This window comes from Diorhabda carinulata, chromosome 1 (assembly GCF_026250575.1).
Source record: "Diorhabda carinulata isolate Delta chromosome 1, icDioCari1.1, whole genome shotgun sequence".
Lineage (NCBI taxonomy): Eukaryota > Metazoa > Arthropoda > Insecta > Coleoptera > Chrysomelidae > Diorhabda > Diorhabda carinulata.
Genome location: NC_079460.1, coordinates 10961164 through 10987925, shown reverse-complemented (window position 1 = coordinate 10987925; position 26762 = coordinate 10961164). Strand labels below are relative to the sequence as shown.

At 32.9% G+C, this 26762-nt stretch overlaps 4 protein-coding genes across 5 annotated transcripts in view; 2 read left to right on the top strand and 2 right to left on the bottom strand.

Moving 5' to 3' along the window:
* LOC130894095 (uncharacterized) overlaps positions 1 to 26762 on the bottom strand; it is a 116088-nt gene that overhangs the window by 82174 nt on the left and 7152 nt on the right. The gene's annotated exons all lie outside the window — the stretch shown is intronic.
* On the top strand, positions 6789 to 7295 carry LOC130897053 (protein FAM200B-like). The gene has a single exon (XM_057805612.1). It carries the CDS (start codon positions 6789 to 6791, stop codon positions 7293 to 7295), a length of 507 nt encoding a protein of 168 aa, XP_057661595.1.
* On the top strand, positions 7402 to 8389 carry LOC130896864 (protein FAM200A-like). The gene is made up of 2 exons (XM_057805263.1): positions 7402 to 7918; positions 8256 to 8389. The coding sequence occupies exons 1-2, from the start codon at positions 7402 to 7404 to the stop codon at positions 8387 to 8389; spliced, it is 651 nt and encodes a 216-aa protein (XP_057661246.1).
* Positions 19490 to 24763, bottom strand: LOC130896428 (uncharacterized). The gene has a single exon (XM_057804555.1). It carries the CDS (start codon positions 24761 to 24763, stop codon positions 19490 to 19492), a length of 5274 nt encoding a protein of 1757 aa, XP_057660538.1.

Below are 26762 nucleotides of genomic sequence, written 5' to 3'. Positions count from 1 at the left end.
CAAATTCACTAAATTATAAATTATGTATAATATAAATATATCGTTTAGAAAAGACACAAGCACGTCTTACAATTTCCAAAAATTTCCGATTCAACTTAAATCAAATATGATAAGCCCAATGAAGAACATTTGTTGTAGATCATCTAATTTCTATTCTTTGCATACTGATCTAAGGAATATATTATTGAGATTCATCGGTTTCGTTGAAATTATCAGTTTTTGTTAATCATTTCGCAGTGGCTTAATTCGTATGAGGTATATTTTTTAAGTAAGTGAAAGAAAAATGAGCAGAAACTATTTAATGAGTTTACTATTACAGAAAAGCATAACTTTAATCTTGTCATATAGTCTACTTACCTTTTGAATTCCGTCACCGCTTAGATTGATAAGTTTTTTTAAAATAAATAACATTAGGTAGTTTCATCGAGCGCTGTAAAGTACAATGATGCCTATGTCCAGCATGCCACGCTTGTTGTTTCTAATAAACATATAGTGATATCGTATATCGCCATTTCATAGACTGTTCTTTTCAATCTGGTATAATATAGGTTTTATTGCTTGTTACTAATGGCTAAAAAATCCTTGTCTTCCGATAGTTTAAACGTTTCGCCCACACTACCGACGAATAATTATTCATGTCTCATTGACTGATATTTACTGCCATTTACAAAAATTGTAACATCCTCGTATAAAGCAATTACCGTAGCAAACAGTTACTATGAAGATAAATGAAAATTCCTGGCATGAGACAAGCTAAGGAACTCATAGATGGGCCTACTGCCGATTTAAACAGGCACGAAATACGACGGATGACTGGCCTTTTAAACGGACGTGATCATCTAAGAGATCATTTTCATGCTATAGGCATCGTAAAAGATCGAACTTATTGCTGGTTCTTTGAAGAGGAAAACGTTAGGTTCAAGCCAAAGAGGTTAACTGGCTTTTCCAAGGTCATGGGCATTTGGTGTATGTTTTGTTGTTTAAGAGTTTCTAATTTTTTGATATTGTTGATGAAGTTGAAATTTTTCAATTTAGTTACAATAATAGTTATATTATTATAATTATTATTTTTCACTTCCAAAAATTCCTTGTTACTATTATATTCTCAGTAACAAGATTTGACTCCTCGATACAGATTCATTCAAAAAAATTAATGAGTTGTAACAAATGGGGTCATAAATTTAAGAACATAGTCTGGAGGTCAGTAATTATCAAAATTATCTATTACTCAGTTTACCTTGTTTTTATTCCCTTCTAAGTTTTTATTTATCTAAGTGATCAAAAAAAACGTAATAAATCTCTCATTCTGAGAATTTTTCAGTAACCTAACAGTAACATTTTCATAATCATCACTTTTTTAGATAGATATAGACCAGATATTACATGTTTTGTGAGAGCGCAAAGACAGAGATGGTTGGTATAAGTGAAATTTATATAAAGAATGCCTACGATGCCTTAATGAAGGCAAGAAACTTCATCACTCCTACATATTAGAGCTAGTAAAGAATTAGGTAAAGTATGATTAGTTGTAAATTACAAAAATATTTTATATTACAAATGATGTTGGGAGCAAAGCTGCAGAAGTAGGAATTTCGGATCATATTAATTTGGATGTTACAATTTGAAAAAATTGGTTGTAGAATCTGGTTTTTAGCACACTACCATTCATAAGGTTAAAAACATGAACGTCATCCTTACAAGATACATTTGTTACAGGGCATAAGTGAATCTTTTTATTCAAGATTTGATTTTCTGATGGACGCTTTTTTTTGTAAATGACACCATAGATTGCTGTTATTGGACTGATCAAAATTCTAAAATATTCCACGAAACACATACATAGTCAACATTCTCTAAAACAAAGCATGTGGGTAGGCATTTATGAGGATTATATAGTTGAGCCATTTTTTTTCATATACACATGTAATTCATTAATTGAATAATAATTGAAAATACTTTGTATATCATAATCTCTAGTTCAGTTCATTTTTCTTATATTGCAATTAATTATAATATTAAAATTTACTTTTACACATAATAAGCCAGCCATAGACGTTGCTTTTCATTACGAAGAGGTGTAGCACTTTCAGACTTACGAAGACGGCGTAAATATTTAAAAAAAATCATTGTTGATCATCACGTCTGAATACTCCATCAAGGCAGTAAAAATGTGTCACCCTAACAACAAAGTTGACGTTTCAGCATTTGCTTGAAATTTAATCGATAATGTCAAATAATGGGCACATTCTGTATATATGAGTACTAACTAATTGAATAACTGATACAAAGCAATTTCTTCAGGCTACAGCTCATTCAGTATTATGCGTATCTTTTTCTATCTCAATCAAGAGCAAGATATACCATAAGATTCTGATTTTCCACTAATAAATACTACTTTTCTAAATACGGAAATTTTTTTTCTATCCACAACGAAAATGAGTTCAAACATATGAATGATTATTTTGTTTGCTCAATTTGAAAGCCAACTGTCTACTGAATAAATTGATTTGGCGAATTGTGGAAGGATACCTCTGCCTACACCACTGGATGTGTTTCGTATTAAACAATAAAATATTTATGTATTATTAATGTATTTCAATGATGAGCACATACAATAGAGTAGCATTTTAGAAGAAATATTCCAAGTCATTAATTTGAACGTTTACTTTATAGACAATGTTAACGAAAAGAAGTAACAGCGTAAATAGGTTGTAATTTATTGCTTGCTTGTCAAAACAATATGATGAATAAAGTAATGTACAATAGAAAATAGAAAAAGAAATTACAGCATATGTAGGCGTTGATGAGAGTAATTTACACATAATTGGAGACCGGACCAATTATGCTGCAAAACTTTATTATCTATATTCGCAAACTTGTTGTGCTTTGGTACTCTAATTAGTTTTATTTAAAAATTCCAGAGCCTTACATAGGTATATAATTATTTTATTAAACACAACATTCTAGTATCAAAGTATATACGAGTAGATTATAAATACGTGATGAAAAAACAATCAATACGTTGATAGACTACATACGTGTGAAATTTAATTTTCGGTGTACGAAAATTATTTTTAAACATTTATTTAACACAAAATTACAATTAATCTTGTACTATTGAATGATTGCAATTAATATTTTAAGCGAACTAATTATAATACATTATTAAAAGGTTGTTTACAAATGTTCGTATTTATAATAAAATAAATGCTGAGAGAGTGCTTACAATATTTAATGTTATCGCGTTTTATTAAAATAACCTTCTAGAATTTTCTCCATGTAATTCCTCCATCCCTAAGAATGAAAAATGACGGAGGTATTTTTCATATCTTGTTTTCTTCCTTCTTCTAATTCGATGTATTCTTTCTTCTTTTCTTCAAATTTTTGTTTTCTTACAAATTTTCTTTTATATTTTTTAATTAACAATAATATTATTAAAATTACACAAATGATTATTATTATCGTAAATAGTCCTATTGATACATGGTTTTGTGAATTGTAAATTTCATGGATTGGCCTTATATTTCTAGCAATTTTATTTATTTCATATAATTTTTCAAAGTCTATGTTGGTTAAATTTGGAGATTTATAAATTTGATTACTTAAAAATTTGAAGTTTAATTTCGATATTATTTATTTTCCTTTTTTGATTTGTATGTTAGTTGAGAAGATTTCATTTTCTATTTGGATGCTACAGTTCTTTGGAATTTTTATAATCGATGGATAACTTATTTTCAAATAACGGTCCGAAACACATTTAGAAATCATTTCAATTTCTGAATTTGGAATTACTAAAAGTTCGTTATTTGTCACTTGTTCTAATATAGTTTCTTGGAGATTTATTTCACTAACACGATTTTCAGCAGAGCGTCCGTTTAACAATTCAATAGTATAATTGTCTTTCAACTTAAATGTTTCGTTGCAATAATATTGGACATTCTTCTTTGATAAAAATAACTTCTTGATTTCTGGCCAAGTAAGGTTGAGGAGGGATAAATATCGTGTGATTTTGGATTATACGGTATAAATGGAAAAATTCGTAGGTTTTGGGTTTTAGGATTGGAACCTGGGTAGCAAAAATTATTTTGGATTTGGAAAAGGTTACTTGTAAGCCCAGAAAGAGATAATACGTTAAAATATTATTAAATTTTGGGATTTGTTTTTCTGGATAAATAGTGGTTAAATATTTAATCATTTCTAAAATTTCTTGACTGGATATAACTGAATTGTGAATTTTATTTAATTTGGAAAATGTTATCGCGTTTTTAATATTATCAATCATTGTAATTAAACTTTGACAGTCCAGATTAATATGTGAAATTGTACTGTGAAATGTTATAAAATTATTCATATAAGTTATTATTTTATTGTGTGAATTATAATGTGAAATTTCTCTAAATTATCAGAAAGTTTCTGTTGATTGTTCCATAGAGTCGTAATCGATTTATTATAATGATCAATTGATTTTTTGTGTAACGATATTTGCAAATTTACTTCATGGCTTATTTGTTTTTGATTTTGTTGTAAAACATTTATAGCATTATCATATCTTTCTTCATCATCTGAATCTAGAGTTCCAAAAACCATTTATCTATTTTGCCTACTGCATTCATTAATCCTCTTTTTAATTTTAAATGAGGATACATGTTTTCTGATTTTTTATCTAAGGTATTAATCAAAATTTCTGTTCTGCTTAGTGATTGTTCAGCTAAATTATGATATGAAATACGATTTGTAGGGTTCGTTTGAGATAAATTATTTTTTAAACTATAATAATATGTTTCAGATTATTAAATTGTTTATGAATATATTCTAAGTCTATACAATATATAAAAGTATGCTTAGTATAAATAAGGTTACTGGTTCCTAAATTAATGGGTAATAATAAATTGTTTACTTTCGTAATTTCTATATCTTCTGTTTTAATCTTCTTGTAAATTAGTAGTAATATTATTATCGTTGTTAGTTTTATTTTTCTGTAACAAATTTTTATTGTTAGTTTTAGGTTTTCTGATTATGTTTTTGTGATAAGTTTCTTTATTTGTTTCTAATAATATACCAGAATCTTTTGCGATTTCTGCATTTTTAAATTTAGGTAATTTTTTATCTCGAAATTTTGTCTTTATATAAGCTGTATCTTGATTTGCATAAGAAGGGGGATCATTTCTATTCTCATTTCTCTTATTAATTTTTTTCTTTAATATCAGCATTTCTATCTTTAATTTTTTCATATAATAATTTTGAGGTTTCTTTATGATTTTGTATATAATTAGATATTATTAAATGATCGTCTAAATCAAACGGATCGGGATTATTTATACGACCTTTAATAATTTCAAATGGTGTAAATTGTGTTACAGAGTGAATCGAATTACTATAAGCTAATATTGAATGTTTAATTAATTGGTCGGGCGTTAAATTTTTATTAGTTTCTCTTAAACATCTAAAATGTTCAATTAGACTAGAATGGAACCGTTCCACAGGTGAATTAGAATTACTATTTTAAGATGTCGTATAATGTAGTTCAATTTTGTGCAATTTGCAAAAATCTTGAAGGTCGTTATTCTTAAACTCTGAACCACAATCAGCTGTAATTTTGTAAGGTAAACCGTGATGAGTAACATAATTTAATATATTATCAACAACTGAAGTTCCATTCACACTTGACATTGAATATGAATGACCGTAACGAGAGAATGCGTCAATTATAGTTAAATATGAATGATTAGCTATTTTAAAAGTGACTATGTCAGTGATTCTCAACCACTGTGCCGCGGCACTTTTGTGTGCCGCCAAATTTTCCAAATATATAATGTTAATATTATTAAATTATATCATTTAAAAAGAAAAATATTTTTAACATGAATATATATTTAAATCCACAAAAAAATAAATTATTTTATTATTTGCTATGCAACGCATTTTTTCTTAGTGCCAAATTATGTTGAAGCGGCGTGCATAGCAATAGGAATATGTCTCAAGTCGGCGCATACTTGCCACTTCTGCGTACAAAACGTGTTGTTTTAGTGATAGTTAGGATTCACACGGTGTTGCATAGTAGTTACTGCACCTTTTCTTTCGTTAAAATTGGCAAATGTATGTGATTCGGTTTAATATTAATTTATTTGCATGTAGTGTCAATTTATAAATTTATAAACTTATTAATTTTGCAGTACACCTATCCCCCGATTTACACGGTACTTGTTTTACACGTTTTCGCTTTTACACGGTTTTCCAAATAAGTTTTTTTTTATCGCACTACTAAATGCTACTGTGATTGAACACGTGCGCTGTGTACACATCTCACGGGGAATCCCGAGCTATGTGCTGACTTACACACGTACACTGTGTCTGTATTTCTTCGCATAAAATTTAAGTTTTATCTATGGAAAACTGTATTTGAGTTTCACAATTTCAGAAAGGTTTAATTTTCCATATTCACAAATTAAAAGTGAGTGCATAAATTAGATTATTATAAGTTCAAAGGTAATATTTGAACAATTTTTTTTAAATGTTTCGACAATATTATTTTTATTTTATCAGATCCTTCTGAAAATGGATAAATGGTTAAAAAGAAGAAAGTTTAATGATGATAATAGTGATAATGATAACGTTAGGGACCAAGTTAATGAGCCAACCCCCGGCACAAGTACTTCTTGCTCAAACAAATACGTTGTCCATCGGAAATATAATGATGATTTTTTGAAATTTGGATTTACCTCTACAATGAAAATGACATAGTTGTTCCCGAGTGTGTGATATGTGGTTTTAAATTATCAAATAGTGCTATGGTTCCTAGCAAACTACAACGTCACTTGATGACTAATCATCCTTCGCTTTCAACAAAAGATAAAAGCTACTTTGAAAGGTCTTTATCATCAAAAATTGAGCAAGTAAAAGTTTTTGCAAAACAAGTATGTGTGTCTGAAAAGGCTCAAGTAGCTTCTTACGAAATAGCTGAATTGATTGCTGTTAACTTAATACCTCACAATTTGGCTGAAGAAATTATATTACCTACTTGTCGCAAAATTGTAAAAACAATGATTGGTGGATCAGCTGATATTGATATTTGCAAAATACCACTTTCAAATGATACAATGCATCGCAGAATTAAAGATATGTCAGAAAATATTGAGCAAAATATTGCAAAAACTCTTTCAAATTCGAATTTTGCTCTACAAGTCGACGAAACAACAGATATTACAGGAAATGCTCAATTAATTGCATTCGTTGGATTTATTCACGAAAATGATATAATTAATCAATTTTTATGTTGTCGGGAGTTAGTTACCTGATTTTACAACTGGTAAACATATTTTTCAAGTAATTACTTCATATTTAGAAGAAATTAAAGTTTCTTGGAAGTCATGTATTGGCATTTGCACAGATGGTGTTCCAGCTATGACTGGACATCTAAAAGGATTTGTTAAAGAACTGAATGAGGATATATTAGTTACCCATTGTTTTTTGCATCGAGAAGCACTTGTTACAAAATTTTTGCCATCAGATTTGAAAATAGTTCTGGAAGAATGTGTTAAAATGGTTAATTATATAAAATCAAGACCATTAAAAAGTAGATTATTTAGTAAATTATGCCAAGCTATGGAAGCGAAGTATGAATCCTTGTTACTCCATACAGAAGTAAGATGGTTGTCCAGAGGAAAAGTTATATCTCGTGTGCTGAAATTAAAAGACAAAATGAAAATATTTTTTGAACAAAATAAAAATTATGAATTTGTTCATTTGTTAGAAGATAAAATATGGTGTACTAAACTGGCTTACTTATCAGACATTTTTGTTATTTCTAACAACATCAATTCAAGTATGCAAGGGCCTAATGAAAATATCTTAAACTCAACCGATAAGCTGGTGGGATTCAAAAAACAAATAACTCTATGGAAAAATAAAGCTCAGGAAGGTAATTTAGAAAAGTTTGAGTCAGTCCTTGAAGACAGTTATAAAACTATTAAATTAATTGTTGTTGATTATTTCACAACATTAGATATTAATAAATTTGATTGGGTTTGTAATCCATTTCTCATAACGGATACTTCTGTATTTGACTTAACTTTGAATGAAGAGGAAGAACGCATTTTGCTTTCCAATAATCAAGATTTAATTTTAAAACTTTCAGAAGAATCAATTAATTCATTTTGGATTAACATCAGATGCGATTATCCAATGATAGCCAAAAAAAGCTTTAAACATATTATTACAATTTTCAACATCTTATTTGTGTGAATTCGGATTTTCAGCATTAGCCAACATTAAAGCTAAAAAAAGATCAAGACTGTTAAATGTAGAAGACGATATGAGAGTAGCATTGTCATTTTTACGACCAAATATAAATGAAATTATCAAAAAACTTCAAGCTCAAATTTCGCATTAAAAATATTTTTATTATTAGCTTGTAATTAATCCCTTAATAAACGTTTAGTTTCGTATATTTAAAATTTTTGTCATAAACTATTTATGCAGTGTGTTGTATTAAGTAAATAATTTTTATCTTTTTCTTTGTGTGCCGCCAAATTTTGAAATCGTTAAATATGTGCCGCAACAAAAAAAAGATTGAGAATCACTGGTCTATGTGTATATGTTCCAATGGTTTGCTAGTTAGATAAAATTTCAAATATACGTGTATAATCAAAACATTTTTCTCTCTTTGTTCTTATATTATTTACTTCGCCACTTGTTATTAGAATTTGATTTTTATAAGTGTTCAATGATGTATTGGAAACTGGTATTTCTAATATCGCGTTTTCTAAAGAACAGTGTATGTTTCTAAGTCCGAGTCTCTGTTTAATGGTGGCCGTATTTGAATATCTGATATAATATTTATTTTATCATTTGTATTTGTGACTTTTTTAATTTCTTCATTTTGTATGATTTCTTCGACATCATTTAAATATGATAAATCAGGTAATAAGTCGTCATTGGTTAATTCAAAATCATTTGGTAAATTGTCTATTTCTCGTTGAATTATTGAATCCAAATCATCGATGTTAACATTTAATGATTCCGTTTCTAAGACATTTATATCACAATCTGGTTTTATTCTTGATAATGGATCTGCTACTAAATTAGATTTTCCTTTTAAGTATTTAATTTCATAATCATATTCTTCTAATTTTAGTCTCCATCTAACTAATCTTAAATTTGGTTCTTTAAGTGACATTAACCATTGTAAGAGTTTATGGTCTGTATATATAGTAAATTTTCTTCCAAGTAGATAAGGTCGATAGTATTTACATGCCCATACAATTGCTAATAATTCTTTTTCTATCGTCGAATAATTTGTCTCTGCATTATTTAATGTTCTTGAGGCATAAGAGATTGGGTGTTCTTCTTGAGATAATACTGCTCCTATTGCATATTTTGATGCATCGGTTGTTAAGTCAAATTGTTTATTAAAATCTGGATAAGCTGATATAAGTTCTGAAGTTAATAGTTGTTTGCAAATGTTATAAAGCAATTGATAAACTCTTGTGTGTGTTCTACTTTTTTGTCCTTTTCAAACATATTGTCATTGGTTTTGTAATTTTAGCAAAATTTTTAATAAATTTTCTACAATATCCAATAGTCCTAGAAATGATTTAATTTGTTTTTGCACGTAAGGTATAGGAAAATTTTTTATAGCTTCAATTTTCTTTGGGTTGGGTTAATGCCTTCTGGTGTAACGATGTGTCCAAGAAATTCTACTTCTTTACATAAAAATTCGCATTTAACTAGTTGAATTTTTAAATGTGTTTCTCTTAATTTATAAAATACCGCTTGTAAATTTTGCATGTGTTCTTGTAAACTAAACAAATTTTTTTTTCTAATTCTTTTAAAATTTCATCCATAACTCTTTGAAATGTTGCAGGTGAATTTTTTAATCCGAATGGCATTCTGAGAAATTCGTAATGTCCATTATCTACACTAAAAGCTGTTTTCCCTATTGAATCTTTTGACATTTGAATTTGGTGGAAGCCACTCGCTAATCTAATGTTGTAAAATATTGGGCTCTTCCTAATTTATCTAATATGTCGGTAATGTTCAGAACTGGATATCTATCAGAAATAGTTTTTTCATTTAACTTTCTGTAATCAATGACCAATCTCCATTTTTGTTTTCCAGATGCATCTAATTTTTTACTTACATCCATATGGGTTAACTCCAAGGGGAATATGAAGCTCTTATTATGCTTTTTTCTAACATTTCATTAATTTGTTTTCTTACTTCTTCTTTGTTTATATAAGGGTATCTATAAGATTTCACGTGTACCGAAATTTCGTGGGTTGTTTTTATTGGATGTAAAAGTTAGTGGATCTCCTGGTTTCAAAAAGATATCGGAAAATTTTTTACATAATTTGGTTATGTTTTTTTTCTTCATCATTCATATGGTTGGTTCTAATTAATTTACATCTATTTTATGTTGATTATATTTTTGTTGATTGCCAATTATATTTTCGTTTTCTTTCAAATAATTAAAATTAGGTATGAATTTCATATTGGTTTGTTTCAAAAGGATGGACTTTAAGAGGTTCATTCAAAGTTATAGAAATTGTTTTAAATGTTTCATTTATTATTTCAACTATAGCATAGCTGTTTTGTGCTACTGGTAACGATTTCAATAATTTTTCAGTAGGTCCAATGTCAAATGAGAATTTTATATCAGTTGGTTGTTTAAATTTTATTGGGATTGATAGTTTTTTGCTATTTAATTGTTTATTAGTGAAATCAATATTTAATTGCATTTTGATCATATCTTCTATTCCTAGTATTCTGTCAAAAAGTCATGAAAATCATATAAAATAAAATCTATTGTGTCATTATAGTTGAATTCTTTAAACGCGGGGATTTCTGCTTGATGTATAATTATTTTACTGGTTAGTGATGTTCGCATCTCTACATTTGAACGATATATACATCGAGGATAATACTTCCCAACAATTGAAGGCTTTAATATTGATTTGTTACTTCCTGTATCTATTAGTAATTTTGATTTTGGATTTGAATTTCAACATATGACAACGGATTATTTGCTGCAATCTTTATTTCAACTATTTTTAATTTTTCTTCCGAGGCTCTTTTTGAAAATTTACGGTTTGATCATTATTTTCATCTGGCTCAAACAAATTCTGAAAATCAATTATGTCTTCTTCTTCTTCATTATCCTTACAATTATTATTGTCTAATTCCTCAGATGTAAAATTTGGTTTTTCATTTCTTGATTGGAAATGTTTACTGGGTTTATCTGTGAAGTTTCTCGATGTTGTAGACATCGGTTCTGGTCTTGTCGATTTACAGGTATTTGATTTGGCCGGAAAACATTTTTCCTGGTGCCACATACTTGTGCATTTGTTGGGTAATTTATATTAATTGGTTGACTTGGGAAGTTATAATTATTATTATTTCTTTCATTATTATAAAATTGATTTCTATTATAATTATTATCATATTGCTGATATTGTTGATAGTAGGGATTGTTATTATTATATTGATTATTTCTATTATTTTTCATTGAATTAGTTTTAAAATTATTATTATTATTATCATTATTGTACTTAACTCTGGGCTCATAAAATTGGCCATAGAGTTTCTCGAAGTTTTCAAATTCATCAACGTAAGCCATAGCATCTTCTAGCGATACAGGCTTTTTCAAATACATATTGTTGCGTATGGTGCCTGAACATCCTGCTATGAAGGTGTTCAAAGCTATTTTTTCGCAATGGTTGATTTGACATTTTTTGTCAATCTCACCTAAATTCAAATTATTACTAATTCTTTGGATTGTTTGGCTTTTTAATAATTGTAGTCTATTTCCAAACCTTATCAAACTTTCATTTGTATATGGTCGTGTTCTTGTCAATTCTTGTAGTATACAATCTAAGTCGCGTCTGTCTGCGAAACACTGTATTAAAGCTTCTTTTAATTTGAACCATGTATTTAGTTCAATCCTATTTCCTACCATCATTTCTGCTTTATCAATTAATTTTTCTTGAATGCATTCCAATACATGATTGTTAATGTCTTGATCATTATAGATCGAATACTTGTCTATTAATTTCTCACATCTATTAATAAATTTATTTAATGTATTTATATTACCATCATAAGGCTTTATGTTTTCTAATTTTAATTTAAATAGTTCCCAATTAAGGGTTTTTGGATTAGCTATTGCCATTTTTGTGTAATCTGAATTATCTACTAAGTTTAAATTACAAAATGTATTTAATAAAGTATATAAATCGTTCATATACTTGATTCTATCAAAATTTCAATAAATTATCTCTTCCTTACTCGGAATTGATAAGGATAGATAAAAGAAGGAATAAAAATGAGGAAACTTGGCACTTACAATTATTTGAAGTCCTGTCCCTCGTAGAACGTGAGTTTAGTGCTATTTCGAAGTCGAAACTTCTACCGCACTATGCGTGAAAAATCGCGACCGCACTAATCCGAATGACTGCGTCAAATATAATTTTCGGTGTTCGAAAATTATTTTAAAAAATTTATTTAACATAAAATTACAATTAATCTTGTATTATTGAATGATTACAATTAATATCTTTAGCGAACTAATTATATTACATTAAAAGGTTGTTTACAAATGTTCGTATTTATAATAAAATAAATGCTGATAGGGTGTTTACAATATTTTATGCTATTGCGTTTTATTAAAATAACCTTCTAGAATTTTCTCCATGTAATTTGTGTGAATTTTTTTGTGTAATTAAAAAATGAGAAAATTAGTAACTGATACTGATAGTTTGCTAACTATTGAAACAGTGGATTTTTTATAAGTAAATTACTAGAATAATGCAAAAAATAAAACTAAATATGTTCCTTTAAAAGAAAAACACCATAACCTAATTTTTTTATCATTTGCATAAATTTGTTGAGTGATTTTAAATCATTCGTCGAATTATAAGTTTTACAGTTTTCTGATTCGGAAGAAAATTTCGACTTAAAAGATATCTTGGTAAAATTAAGAGTGTTAGTGTTACAGTGTTTTTGATATTTTTTTCGCTATGAATAAAAGGAGTAGACAGAAATCACAATGTTGAGGAAAATTAAAAACTGAGCAGTTGGACGATGAACTCATTCCTATTCTAGTTTGAAATGTAATAGGTCTCGATCTGAAACAGACATGCTCTTTAACGTTGATTAAAATATTTATTCACGACTTTTATATTGTTCCCATTATAGGTATGCTTGCTCGACCTAAATAATACCCATTAATCACGAGAGGGATTAATAAAACCATTTAGATGATGATTTCTTGATTTAGCTATATTATGTTTGCTACAAAAAATTGGTTTTTATAATTTTATCATGTAAAACATTTGAAGGGACGGAGCATTAGCAATGAGCTGTCATGCGTGACCGATTTTGTCGTATATATTTGTTTTTTAACGTACAATAAGGTTTTTGAAACAATAAATTGAAGTAGCTTTTGAAACAAAATAAATTGAACTAAAATCTGTATTGTAAGTTCAGATTTCTCAGTGTTTTAATATTTTATGTTATATTATGTTAAAAAACTAACTATAATATGGATATAGAAAATTAAACATTCAACATCACAAGAAACTAGAAAAGCTTCTGGCCTCATCAAATTTATTACCGAAAAAGTCAAGGAAAGTATGGCATATGAATTTTGAGCTGGCAACAACGATTATTAATAACTAAATAAATACCTTCCTCATGTAACATTACATATCCAATATTTGTTGGAGTTATACATAGATTTTTGTGTTGATTATTATGGAGACGGTATACGATTATTATAATTTTCGATAACCATGTATAAACTTCGGTTCATGGAAATAGCATACAAGTCTTGGGATAGATTTTTGCAATTTTTTAGCTGTGTAAATTCACTTGTTCACCAATATTGAGTTCCAAGGTGAGTATTGACAAAAAAAATTTCATTATATCATAATTATTAACTCTTTCAGTCCAGCCCATTTTCAAATATATATATATAACTGAACAATTTTTAGAGAGATATTGGAGCGGAATGCAGGAACTGAGAACTTTGGCTTTGCGTGTTTTTACCTATGTAATATCAAGTGTTTATAAGATACAGTATATAAATTGGTGGCTGTAGAAATTTTTTCCAATCTTAAATGAAAATTTTTTCTCGATAACTTATGTCAGAAAAAACAATAGTTTCAACTTTGAACCATGTAAACAGTTGTACTAATTATTCTGTTTATTACAAAATTGTTAGAAAATATCGTTTTGGTACCATATAGCTCCCTATTTTTATTTAGAGGGAGATAACCGGAAATGAAAAATAACAGAAGGGTGATCTGGTAAGTAAATTAAGAGGGATATAACTGTGCCGTCGGGTGCACGAATAAGTTAATAATTTATATTCCAGATGTATATGAGGAAACGGAAATGATGTTTATTCGAAGCTAAAATACATCTCATGTGGCGTGTCGAAGAATTACAACTAAAAATAAAGTTTTCAGAATAGGAAATATATGAATTAGATTGAATCAAAATATGTAAAATAAACTTTTGTATCCGAGATACCCAAAAATGAGAATTTCTTATTGGATTATTGGTCGGCAAAACTCTTTACTGTATTCAGTACTTATCACATACATTCCAAAGTGTACGCCTTAAAAAACGATTCATTCTGAACAGTTATCTAGTTCTTCCCATCTCATTCTATGGATTAGTCAAGATTTTTTACTGTTCGCTATCCTTGGTAGAGTAGATATTCTCGATAATGCTGTCCCTATTCGAGATCCTGCCAATTTTTCCGAAATTACAAAACTGTTTTCTTCATTATTTTCTTGGCGTAGTCGTTTCTGGTGTAGCCTTTTAACTAATTTCGCCTGATTTTTAAGGTGGCCCACACAGCTCTTGAAATCTTCTGGTGGTCACCTCCTCGAATTATTTTCTTTTATACTAGTCTCACTCTCAGTAAATATATTGAGTCTTGATGTATCAAGGGATGTTCACCGTTTGTCTCAAGTTGATGTTTTGCTGAGATTAAAACTTCTTGAGATTACCCTTGACAGTGTATCCCCAATGTAGCTGCATACTGCATGATCAGGATAGTGATGGCTCTGATCAGGTGGAGCTTAGTCTCTAGTTTATGTTCTTGCTCTTTTTCGCCGTTTAAAACAGTGATTTCATTTATACTGACCCAAGCAAAATATCTTCAAACAATCACCAACGATTGAATCATTAAGGAAAAATTATACTTTTTTGTTCTGTATGGAGAGTACTATTGGATATGAAAAAGTATGAGGTGTATCAAATCGGTAGGCAAGCAATTTTTAATAATGTATATTATTCTAAGGAATCTAACTGGTGTGATGAATTTCTTTTTTAAAAAGTATTGGTATCAAATAGATACTGAAGATAATTCCTATTAATTTCACCATGATGTATATCAGACTGATTCATTGTAAAGTGTTTTACTACTAATAGTGATATGCCGAAGAAAAATCTTCTAGTATTTATTAGTTTAGCAACTTTAGCCCCAGTTATGGGCCATCTACTCGATACTGAGAACTTCCTTGAATATTCACCATAGCATTCATCTGGAAAGTTATGAAGCTATATGCGTTCTTTTAACGCCAGTCCGAAAGCCATCGACAAAAATCCAAAACTTTGACACCGGAGAAGCTGAATTATTTTTCTCACGGAAGAATCGGATCATCCATTTCTGTTGGCATAAATGAGTGAGCTGCCATGGATAAGCAAATTGATATGTTTCTAAAACTGAGTGATCCTGAACATTACACGGGTCATTCAGTTAGAAAGAGGAAGACAAATTCTAGAAATAATTAGAAGAATAACTGTACCATACAAATAGTTGACAATATTATGAGTACAACTACCACAGTAGGTACTAGTTATAATATGACGGGTAAAGAAAATCTAGCAGTAACTTTTAATAACTCAAATAATAAATATTAATTATCTTGTAGACAAAAATTGAAATAATATTGTGTGTTTTCTGTAAAAAGTGATCAGTGATCTCCTTTTCATCTAAGATTTTAAGGGTTGCGTGCTAACCTTCAAACTGTCGTCCGTTGAAAATTAGGTTTTTAATATTTTTCAATATGGAGGAGAGCGTTTTAAATTCAAATTAAAGCCATCTGGCGTACATTCCAGGAGTATAATCAACACCAGTCTATCCATTTTTCTTTGTAAAAAGTGCTAATAGACTACTCAAATAAAAAAAAGTTGATTTGTGATTTCAGCTTTAAAAAATATACATTTATACAAACAGTCAAAGAAATAACCGAGAATAGATCATTCCAAACTCTCGACTTATGTCATCACGCGGATTTTCGGCATCATCTGTCTTTTGGTAAAGTTTCTGTTTTTGAAAAATTTTATATGTCCTTAATTGGAGTTATTCATAACATTGCTTTCTGCACAGCCAGATGATACATCCAACTTTTTTCAAAAAAACACCAAAATTACTAATGGGGCACATTTAATATGCTGAAGAGGCAATACACAGAACACCCGAAATTAGTGGCTTCCAATTTCGTGGCACACTAGAGCGGAGAGAAACGAAATAGCAGATAGACTCGCTAAAATAGGTAGGATACACTCTTCAAAGAACCTTTTTGTGGTATCAACTATACAGAATAATACAGAAAACACCGGAAAATATTGCAGATAGGAGTAAAACCAGCTTTTCCAACAATCTATAGGGGAAACTATAACTAGGGAAGATCTGTTGTATCAACATAGACAAGAACAATCTACGAATTCTTGTCGGGGTATTGCCGCCTCAATATACACCTAAAGACGCTTGATTTAACAGAGAGTGTAAAGTAGAGATTCATTAACGTAGAGGATGAAACCTCCATTTTCTCGAAATGTGAGAGACGACTGTATTTCAGGGAATTATATTAAATAGAAGGCGAAGATCTCTGGCATTAGAGCCATTCCACATTCTGAACTTTCTAAGAGGAGTCGGAATAATAGATTAAATTTGAACACTGAGTATTCGGAGTGCTGCAGCAAGAAAAAGGGGAAGAATAGATCCTTTGGGTCGCAGTGTACATGACACCCTTATCCATATATGTATATACTCCTATATGGACAGTTCTTATGGAAAAAAACGTCTCTACGTTACGGTGCCAACAGTATTCATTTTCTCTCTCGTTCGAGACACTTTATCTATACTGCGCATGCCTCATGTACACAAAAGATGTGCTCGGTGGAGCGAGAGAATACACTATTTGTTTCCCTTAGTCGGAACAACTTCCACTTATAGAAGCTGTCGTTAGAAAGGAAAATGAAAATGTAGAAATGTTGCTGACATAAAAGCAGTCTGGAATACTTATAGCATCCAGAGAAATAATAGTAAGATAGTCTTAGTAATCCATTATTTATAACAGTAATGAATTGAATAATTAAACAGAACATATAAATACAAAATTTTAAGCCGGTAACACCAGGTTCATGTGATACGAATACAGGAAATAAGATACATTAACTGTGAATATTTGGATGAAAGCAATTTATACGAAGGTAATGATAGTGAACTGCAACTATAATACTCAACAAAATGAGTAAATGAAGTGTGAAAGGGGGAATGAAAATCGACAGAATAAAATATCTACATTATAGTATAAAAAAATTCGGCGAATATTTTTTTAAAAGCATAGTTTTTTAGATAAATCTTGGTATAATTGGAGAATGATTAAAATAATAGCTGCTGGTTATAATAAAGTTGAGAAAGTATATGATGAACATATAGGTGCAGAAAAAAACTAAAGAAAAGTTGATCATACTTTTACTTTTTAAATAATTAGCTAAAATAGCTAAAAAAAAATTAAGTTCGATGTGATAAAGTTGAAATAATTAAAAAATAGAAAATTCGACCATATTAGTTCGGCTGTGTGAAATAAGTGCGAAGTGTAGTTCATTTTCGGACCACAGTTCCTTCAATAGTGTTCTAGCAAGTATTCAGGTGAGTTTGTTGGTCTGATATTTTTATATTAGAAATATTATTTGGAGTATTTCTATTTAAAAATGCTATTGTGGCACTGGTTAACTCATGTAACAGTTTACATTATATCGATTGGGGCAAACATGATACTTGTGCTTGTGCTACGTACCTTAAATTGGGCCAAGAAAACGACTATTTTTTGTTTTTAACGATACTGTGAGAATATCATCCATGATAATCAAAAAATTATTATGGTGAATTAAGGGATGTATCGTTACGACCATTGATTTTTTAACAGTAAACGCATTTCTTACTCAAAACTTGTCAATTATCAAAAATTTTAGCGATGCGTGTTCTTGTAGGAAATTAAATTTCCCAGAAACAAGTTTTTTTAGTAATTTAATGTGAAACAAGCCGTTTACTTGTAATTGGGCCTTAAACATTGATTAATAAGAGCGTTTTGGCCTGACCGTAATCTCTAAGTAGATGAAAGTATCAAAGGCAGGAATTCTTAAAAGCCGTAGTCAAGTGGAAAGACCGAGGAGCAAAATGTATGTTAACTGGAAATACCATACACATTCCTCTAAGTAAATCTACTATTCAGAAGAAAAACAAAATATGCGTTTTAGAAAACTGCCAGCTTTCATTTCATTTACAACAATACAGGAAATTAAGTGGTTACAACTTGCTCGAAGAAATTCAGAGACCATATCGAATACAACTTCCTTTTATATTTGTGAAGATTATTTTGTTGTGACTATAAACTGTTAGATTCATTTTTCTGAATTTATAATATTGAAATTGAAAAATGAGAACTTAAGCTAAGTAACCCATATATCATAACCTCAATGTAAACAAATAAAAGAACAACCCATAAAGTAAATAATAGAAATATTAAAATTTCAACGTGCTTAAATTCAGTAGCACAGAATTAATTTCGGTGCAAAAACAGCTTCCATAATAAATGCATCTAGCATTGATTAGTTGGAATTATCCGTTTTAGAGAATTCGCTTTCTATTATAAATGCTTTTAATTCACAATAAATTTACACAAAACAAAACTTTGAGTATTAAATCATAAATTCGTTTGTAAACCACAAGAAAATAAAATTACTGTAGCACTGCTTGCCAAAACAAATGAAATTAAATGGTGTTAATCAGACCGCGTCCGAAATTCACTATTCAGTGACTGTTTGGGGAATCGGGTTCAGCCACAAGCAAACATACGAACTTAACAGAAGAAACGGAAACTATTTAATCGCAACTATTTGAAGATTACACTGACTGACTTTTTAACTAAATAATTTTATATATCAAATTTTGACAAGACATGAGGTTACTACGACGTGATTAAAGCGACAACAACTACAACCACTTACTTCACTATACCGACTACAACCATGACAGACACTAATTCCACAACATCCTCCCACCTTGAGGAGAATAGCGACTCAACTATCAAACTGAATTCAAGGACATCTAAATTTCTCACAAAAACTGCACTTCAAAGCGACTTCAAACTTTGAGAAACTGAAACACTTGAACTAAAAATAACACACGGAACTAGGAGAAACGACTTGGAACTTTCACCTTCCTTCCACATCTGGTTTCCACATGATGAAACTTCATCAGAGGGTCTTCAGAATTAATAGGTTGAGCTTCTTGGATTTGGGGTGGTGAAGCGACGACCTTGACTTGTGAATCAACTAGAGAACCGCCGGTAGCTGAACCACCAGAATCACTTTCTGATTCGACCTCAGCTAGAAGCTGGCCTTGATCCATTTCTTCTTCGAGAGGAATTTCCAAGAGAAAAACTCGCTGGACAGGACGCGTCAGTTGGCCATCCTGCGTTCGAAGCTTGACAACTCGGCACCGACCGTCAACACCAAGAATCAGTTCTTCAACCACTGCCATCGGCCAATGCATCCGCTTCTGATTGTCAGCGCCAATGAGGACTATTTCTCCCACCTTGGGCTCTCTCGGATTCTTCAAATTGCTAGCAGTCATGAACATCTGGCCCAAGTATTCAGACCGGAAACGCTGCTTTAGGTTGTCTCTGATCTCTTGGCGACGTCTAACTCTTTTGTGTAAACTCTTCGCATCAACTTCGTCCAAGTCAGGGACACCCATTTCTTGAATATCTCCAATGAACATTTGAGGAGTAATAGGCACCGGATCACTCGGGTCATCCGATGTATAGGTGATGGGGCGAGAATTGATATAAGCAGTACACTCACTGATCACGGTGTTCAACTCTTCAAAAGTGAGTGAAGCCCGTCCCAGAATTTTGCGAAGATGAACTTTCAAAATCCCTATTAAGCGTTCCCAGAACCCGCCCCACCATGTTGCTGTGGGTGGGTTGAAGCGCCATTCAATTTGGTTCACCAAACCGCGGGACGCTACTCTCTGCCAATCAATTCCATCGAGAGCATTTTTGAACCCCTTATAGTTTGTACCATTGTCACTGTACATGAAGGAAGGTCTGCCCCAACGCGCAATGAAACGTCGAAACGCCATGATGAAGGCTTCCGTTGACATGGCAGTAACCAATTCCAAATGTGTGACACGATAAACAGCACAGGTGAATATGCACACCCAAACTTTGTCTCCATTTTTAAGGTAGAGTGGACCAGCAAAATCCGTGCCACTGATTTCGAACACACGAGCGTCCCTTACCCGATTCTCCGGGAGCGGTGGAGACTCGACTTCCAATGCCTTGGCCCTATAACGCCTGCATATCACACACGCAGACACAATTCTTCTCACAGCTTGCCTCCCTCTAACGATCCAGAATCTTTCTCTTAGAAGGTTCAGAAGACCTTGCCCTCCAATGTGTCCATTCTGCGTGTGCAAGTCGTGGATCAATCTGTCAACAATGACATGCTGGAAAGGAAGAATATAAGGTGCACGGAAGTCTTCAGGGTCTTTTCTCGCCCAAATACGGGTTCTCAAACGCATCAGTCCGACTTTATCTTTGTGTGGCTTCAAATTTTTGAGCTGTTTATCACCTAGCCCTTCAAAAGCTTCATCCTGTATCGATTTCAGAACCACCTTTTCAGCTCTTGCGATTTCCGACAAAAACAGCTCTCCAGAGCGCTTTTCCTTCTTTGAATATTTGTTCCACAGAAACCTTATCATCCATGCAACCATTCGAACGATCCGGTGATAAGAAGAAAAGTACCGGGCTAATCTTTCGCAGCAAAACACACCTGGTTCTTGGGATAAAGCTGAAATCAAAGGCGTTTTTCTCCTTTCCATTTGAACTTCATTTTCATCAGGAGGGACATCGCAGTTAGGCCATTCAGAACGCGGCCCGTACAACCATCTCGGCCCCTCCCACCATTTGGAGTCAAGAAGTTCTTCAGGAAAACAACCCCTGCTAGGAAGATCTGCTGGGTTCATCACCCCTGGCACATGTTTCCACGTATCAGGATCAGTCAGAGAACGAATTTCCTTAACCCTGTTGAACACAAATACTCCCCACGGTTCCTCTTTCTTGATCCAACACAGAGCCGTGGAAGAATCTGACCAAAAATGGCACTCTACATCGCCAATCTCTTTTACAATACTAGAAGCCATTCGCGCCCCAATTGTTGCAGCCAGAAGCTCTAGGCGAGGAATTGTAGGTCTCTTAACAGGGGCAACACGAACTTTCGCTCCCACCATTATCACAGATACCGTGTTATCTGTTTCAACTCGCAAAAATGAGACGGTGGCATAAGCGACCTGACTTGCGTCACAAAATGTGTGTAGAGACACATTACCAACGGTCAATTTCAACCATCGTGGGACTTCGATTTGATTCAAGACATCAGCTTGACTCATCCACTTACGGAACGTTGCCTGGCTTTGCTCATTAAAAGGGGTATCCCAGTTCCCAGCCTCACCCCAACTTTCTTGAACTAACAATCTCGGTATCAAAATGGCGGGTGCACATACACCGAGCGGGTCGAAAATACGGTGTGCTGCTGACATCACTGTTTGTCGCGTGATGGCATCACTTTCCAAAGGCTTGGGAGGGTTTAACCTGAGAATATCCTCCTTTTTATCCCACAGAAGTCCAAGAACGGGGAAACTGGTGTGAGCAGCACAATCGGGGTCGCTCCATTCCCAGCCACGAAGATCAAAGCAGGCTTTCATAAAAATTTCCCTGGCTTGCGACATGAAGCTCAAAAGTTCCTTCTCATCATCAACCGAAGTCACACAGTTATCAACGTACAAGCATTTGCGCAACTGTGAGATGACAGATCTTTCATAAGGAACCTCTTTTGAAGCCACTTTTTCCTCACACTTTGAGAGATGATGGTCAATAACGGCCCCTAGCAAATAAGGGCTACTGGTCACCCCAAACACCACCCTCCTGTGACGGTAGATTTTCATCTCTCCGACCTCGTCCTTCCATAGGAACCTCAAGCTATCCCGATCCTTTTCCGAAACAGAAATCTGTAAGAAGGCTTTTCTTATGTCAGAAATAACGCCTATTGCGTTCAGTCTGAATCGTAGAAGTATCGATGGGATTAACTCTACATAACTCTCCCCTTTTTCTAGACACATATTCAGGCTAGGTTTGCCTTTCTCTTTGGACGAGGCGTCGAAAACAGGACGAATTCGGGTGGTACTGGCTTCCTTAACCACGGCTCGGTGAGGCAAATAATGTCCGAAATCCCACTTATCAAGCTGTACCTCTTCAATAATTTCATCTTTCAGCCATTCTTGAAACACCGCTTCATTTTCTTTCACCAAATGACCGTTACGTAACTTGGCTAGGGTCGATTCAAGTCTACCACGGGCCAGATCGAAATTTCGAGGCAGCGGGGGATGTTCCTTCAGCCATGGAAGACATACCTCATATCGTCCATCAGGTAAAATCTTAACTGTTTCCAAGAAGTGCCGACGCACAACCGTTTTTGCCTCTTCTTTGGTACTAACCAAAGCGGGGTCCTCGATGCCCAACACATCCAACCTCCACATATCAGAAGGGTCGAACTCCTGGGCGCAGTGCAAACTGATGTTAACCATACAACTTGTCTCAGCGTCCTTAACGCGGCCCATTATGGTCCAATCTAGTAGCTTTCCCGCGACGTCCGCTCCAACAAGAATGCCAATTGGGCCCTCTCTGTCGTCAGTCAACTCGATTTTCTTCTCGCGAAGTTCAGATACCCATAGACCTTTAGGAATGGAGGGAATGGCGTGACAAATCTGTTCCGAGTCAAGAACTTCAAAGTTGCAGGAAAACGCACTCATCAAACTTTGCAGACGGATCTTATAGCATTGATGCGTCTTGGGTTCAGTCTTGCTCCCACCAAACAATGCATGAACCAAGTTCTCAGAGCGGATCGGCTCATAGCGCATTCTGGTAGCCAGCGCTTGAGTTATATAACTTCTTTGAGAACCTGTGTCAATCAACAACCTGGTGGTGACAGGATTTTCTCCTTTCAAACGAACCCTCAACGTTTGCATCAAAACTGGTGCACTCTGGATACTAGCATAGTTGTGCTCTACATCGTTTTCTTTCTTCGTTGCCTTACTAATTTCAATAGACGTTGAATTCCGGTTACGAGGAATTGGGCACATCACAGTAACATGAGGTTCAGCACAAACTAAGCAACACAGCTTTTCCTTACAAGGCCGTTTCCCGTGGAATTTTTTCAGACACTTAAAACAGCGGCTTTTAGCTTTGAGGAGCTTAATTTTCTCCTCTTTGCTCTTGTCCCTCGCCTCTGAACACAATTCGGTATTGTGAGAATTTTTGCAAAAAATGCAACTGACATCTTCAGTGCCTTCAGTGGACTCAATACCAACTAGGTCAGCAGCTGTGGTGTACTTTCCAGTCGAGGACTTGACATTCCCAGCACTGCTCTTTGGTGCAGCGCTGGGGACAGAAAACGTGCTCCTAGCTAGCAGAAACCGCTCCTCGCTTTCAACCTCTCTCTTCAGAAAATCTCGCAACTTGACCATTTGATCTGCAGCCTCAAAGAGGGATGATTCATCAATGCCGCACGACTTCCGCTTACGCTCCCATTCCCGCAAAATTGACTCAGGAAGTGCGGATTCAATTAAAGGCGCGAGCATGCACGCGTATTTTTCTGATGTAACTCCCAAACTCTCCAAGGCCATTAGCTGGGTTTCTAGCTTGTCATGAAGCTGTGCGAGAGTCAAAGAAACTTTGCCCGATGCCTGTACCAAGACCAATGAGAGAAGCTCCCTAACATACAACTCAATCAGCAATTCATCACGGCCAAAACGGTTTTTCAGTTGGCCAAAAGCCTTCGGATAATTGGCCCCCGATGCAGGATAGCTACTCAACAGTTCCTTTGCTTGGGTACCATCCTTGGCAATACGCAACAAAATCAAGAACTTATCCTCAGAAGGCAGGTCCTCTCTTTCATGGATTTTCTTGAAATATGCCCAAAAACTGATCCATGTTTTAGGCGTGATGTCGAATTTTGGGAGATCCAACTTAGGTAATTTGAGGGTGAGGTTATCACTAGGAGCAGCAGCAGAAACTTCGGTAGGACACGCTGTGTTGGCCTTGACTTTTTCCAGTAACTCATTCTTTCTAGCACTCAAAGTTAGCCAGGTGTCCCTGTACTTCTCCACAGTTTCAAACTCCTTACCTAAATCTTCTTCTTTGACCTGATCCAATGACTCGAACATAATTTCTTTTACTTTATCATCGAGAAGAAAAAGCCTATCAGCCTTGTCGGTAAGCTTAATAAAAGCAACAGTTACCTCCTCGACGGTTGCTTCAGGTTTTCCAAAGGTTTCTTCACAACCATTCGCGGCAATCGTGAAGAATCTTCTAAGTTGCGCTCGTTCCGCGCACAAACGTTCCATAGTTCCAAACTGCTGTAACAAAATGACGTCGACGATCGTCCATCCCCACCAGGGATGCCAGATGTTTGGGGAATCGGGTTCAGCCACAAGCAAACATACGAACTTAACAGAAGAAACGGAAACTATTTAATCGCAACTATTTGAAGATTACACTGACTGACTTTTTAACTAAATCATTTTATATATCAAATTTTGACAAGACATGAGGTTACTACGACGTGATTAAAGCGACAACAACTACAACCACTTACTTCACTATACCGACTACAACCATGACAGACACTAATTCCACAACAGTGACGTTACTAGCAATTAATTTCCACAACAGTGACGTTACTAGCAATTAATTGGTGCAACGTCTGTTTCTGATCACGTGAAAAAATATTTTAATTTTATGAATTTCTTCAATTAAAAAATATATTATGTTTTCATTAAATAATGAAAAAATGTCAGTTTTTTTATATATAAAAATATAAATTTAAAAGTTCATTTTTTACCATATACCCTATTATATGTGGATGTTTATTATGCCAATTTAGTTCCAAAATTACGTGAGGCAATAAAAGTAAAATGTCCGTAGACGATGTTCTCTTGCATCAGGGTAACGCACACGCAATCACAGCAATCACACTGGCGGATTCAAATGCGTTGCCATTGCCATATTCTCCAGATTTAGTCTTCAGTGGTTACTGGCTCTTTTCTAAAAGCGGTAAATCAGTGGTTTCAAGATTCTGAACAATTTACTTTTAGGACGCAGTAGAAATGGTAGGACACCAATAAGAAAATGTTTTATCCTCAATGGACACTATATTGAAAAATTAAAATAGCATTTTTCTATTGAAAGTGATTCTGGTACGGAGCAAATGGATCGGTCTTCACATAGTTTAATTGTTATAATACCAACGAAATATCGACGTGTGTATGAGAATAACCTTACACTAACCTGATACCATGTTTTTGAAAACTATATAATTGATCAAAACATACAATTTCCATTGACTGTTTTGTGTTAATATTATGAATTTAATAATTAAAATTTTATGCGATTATTAAATACATAGATTAAACTTGAATCATAACATATATTTCATTTCTAACACAACCACAACTGAGTGGTATCTAAAAAGTCCTTGGCATTACAAACATTATTACAGACCAATTGTATAAACCTTGATTATTATTGTTGCTTACACGTTGTGAGACAAAAACAAAAATATAAAACATAATAACAATCCATTTATTAAACACAGAAAAAACTTTTTGGGTAATGTACGGTACCCCCACCATTATAAAATTTTTAAATAGTATTTATTCTAATACTGTGCAAAATAAGTAAATTTGCTCTATTCCGTCAAATTTTTTAGTCATCCTAATCTAAAAGTACAAGCAAGATCATTTTATTTATTTTAGAGAACTATTTTACACCTTGAATAAATTTTTCGCAAATACCACGTATTTCAAAGTAGTACCTTCATTTCAAAAACCTTTTTCCAAATATAGAATAGCCTTCTTTCATCAAGTGATTTTCTAAGGTGGCAGATTTTAGAGAAAAAAACAACAAAAATACGCAAAAGATATTACCAACTAACTAAAATAAATTTTCTCATTTCTTCTATATTCCGGATTGTACTAGACCACATACATTGCGAATGTTTTTTCCAAAATTAATTAATTTTTCTGAAAGTGGTACTAGGTCTTTATAAACACGAGATAACTTTCATGTAGATCGGTCAACTCCTCAGTTCAAAGTTGACAAGTCACGGTATTTTTTTGCAATATGAAAACCAGAATAAGTAATAAAATTTTGGAAGGTGTAGCACCAACACAAATTCACGAACCATTTTCTATCAGGACTCTGGATCGTACAGTAAGATGTATTTAAAAGTAATCTTGAAATGATCCACGAAGGACATCTACGCCGAAAAAGAAATGGATGGGAGAGGTATAGTAAAGAGAAAGATTGCGATTATACATAAGTTTAAAATATATATTATACATA

What these genes read in the sequence shown, in the direction of transcription:
- LOC130896428 (XM_057804555.1), bottom strand. Translation starts at nt 24,763, where the DNA reads ATGGAACGTTTGTGCGCGGAACGAGCGCAACTTAGAAGATTCTTCACG.
- LOC130896864 (XM_057805263.1), top strand. Translation starts at nt 7,402, where the DNA reads ATGACTGGACATCTAAAAGGATTTGTTAAAGAACTGAATGAGGATATA. An exon ending in GAAAAATAAAGCTCAGGAAG is followed by an intron (nt 7,919 to 8,255) that starts GTAATTTAGAAA and finishes TCGGATTTTCAG; the next exon opens with CATTAGCCAACATTAAAGCT.
- LOC130897053 (XM_057805612.1), top strand. Translation starts at nt 6,789, where the DNA reads ATGGTTCCTAGCAAACTACAACGTCACTTGATGACTAATCATCCTTCG.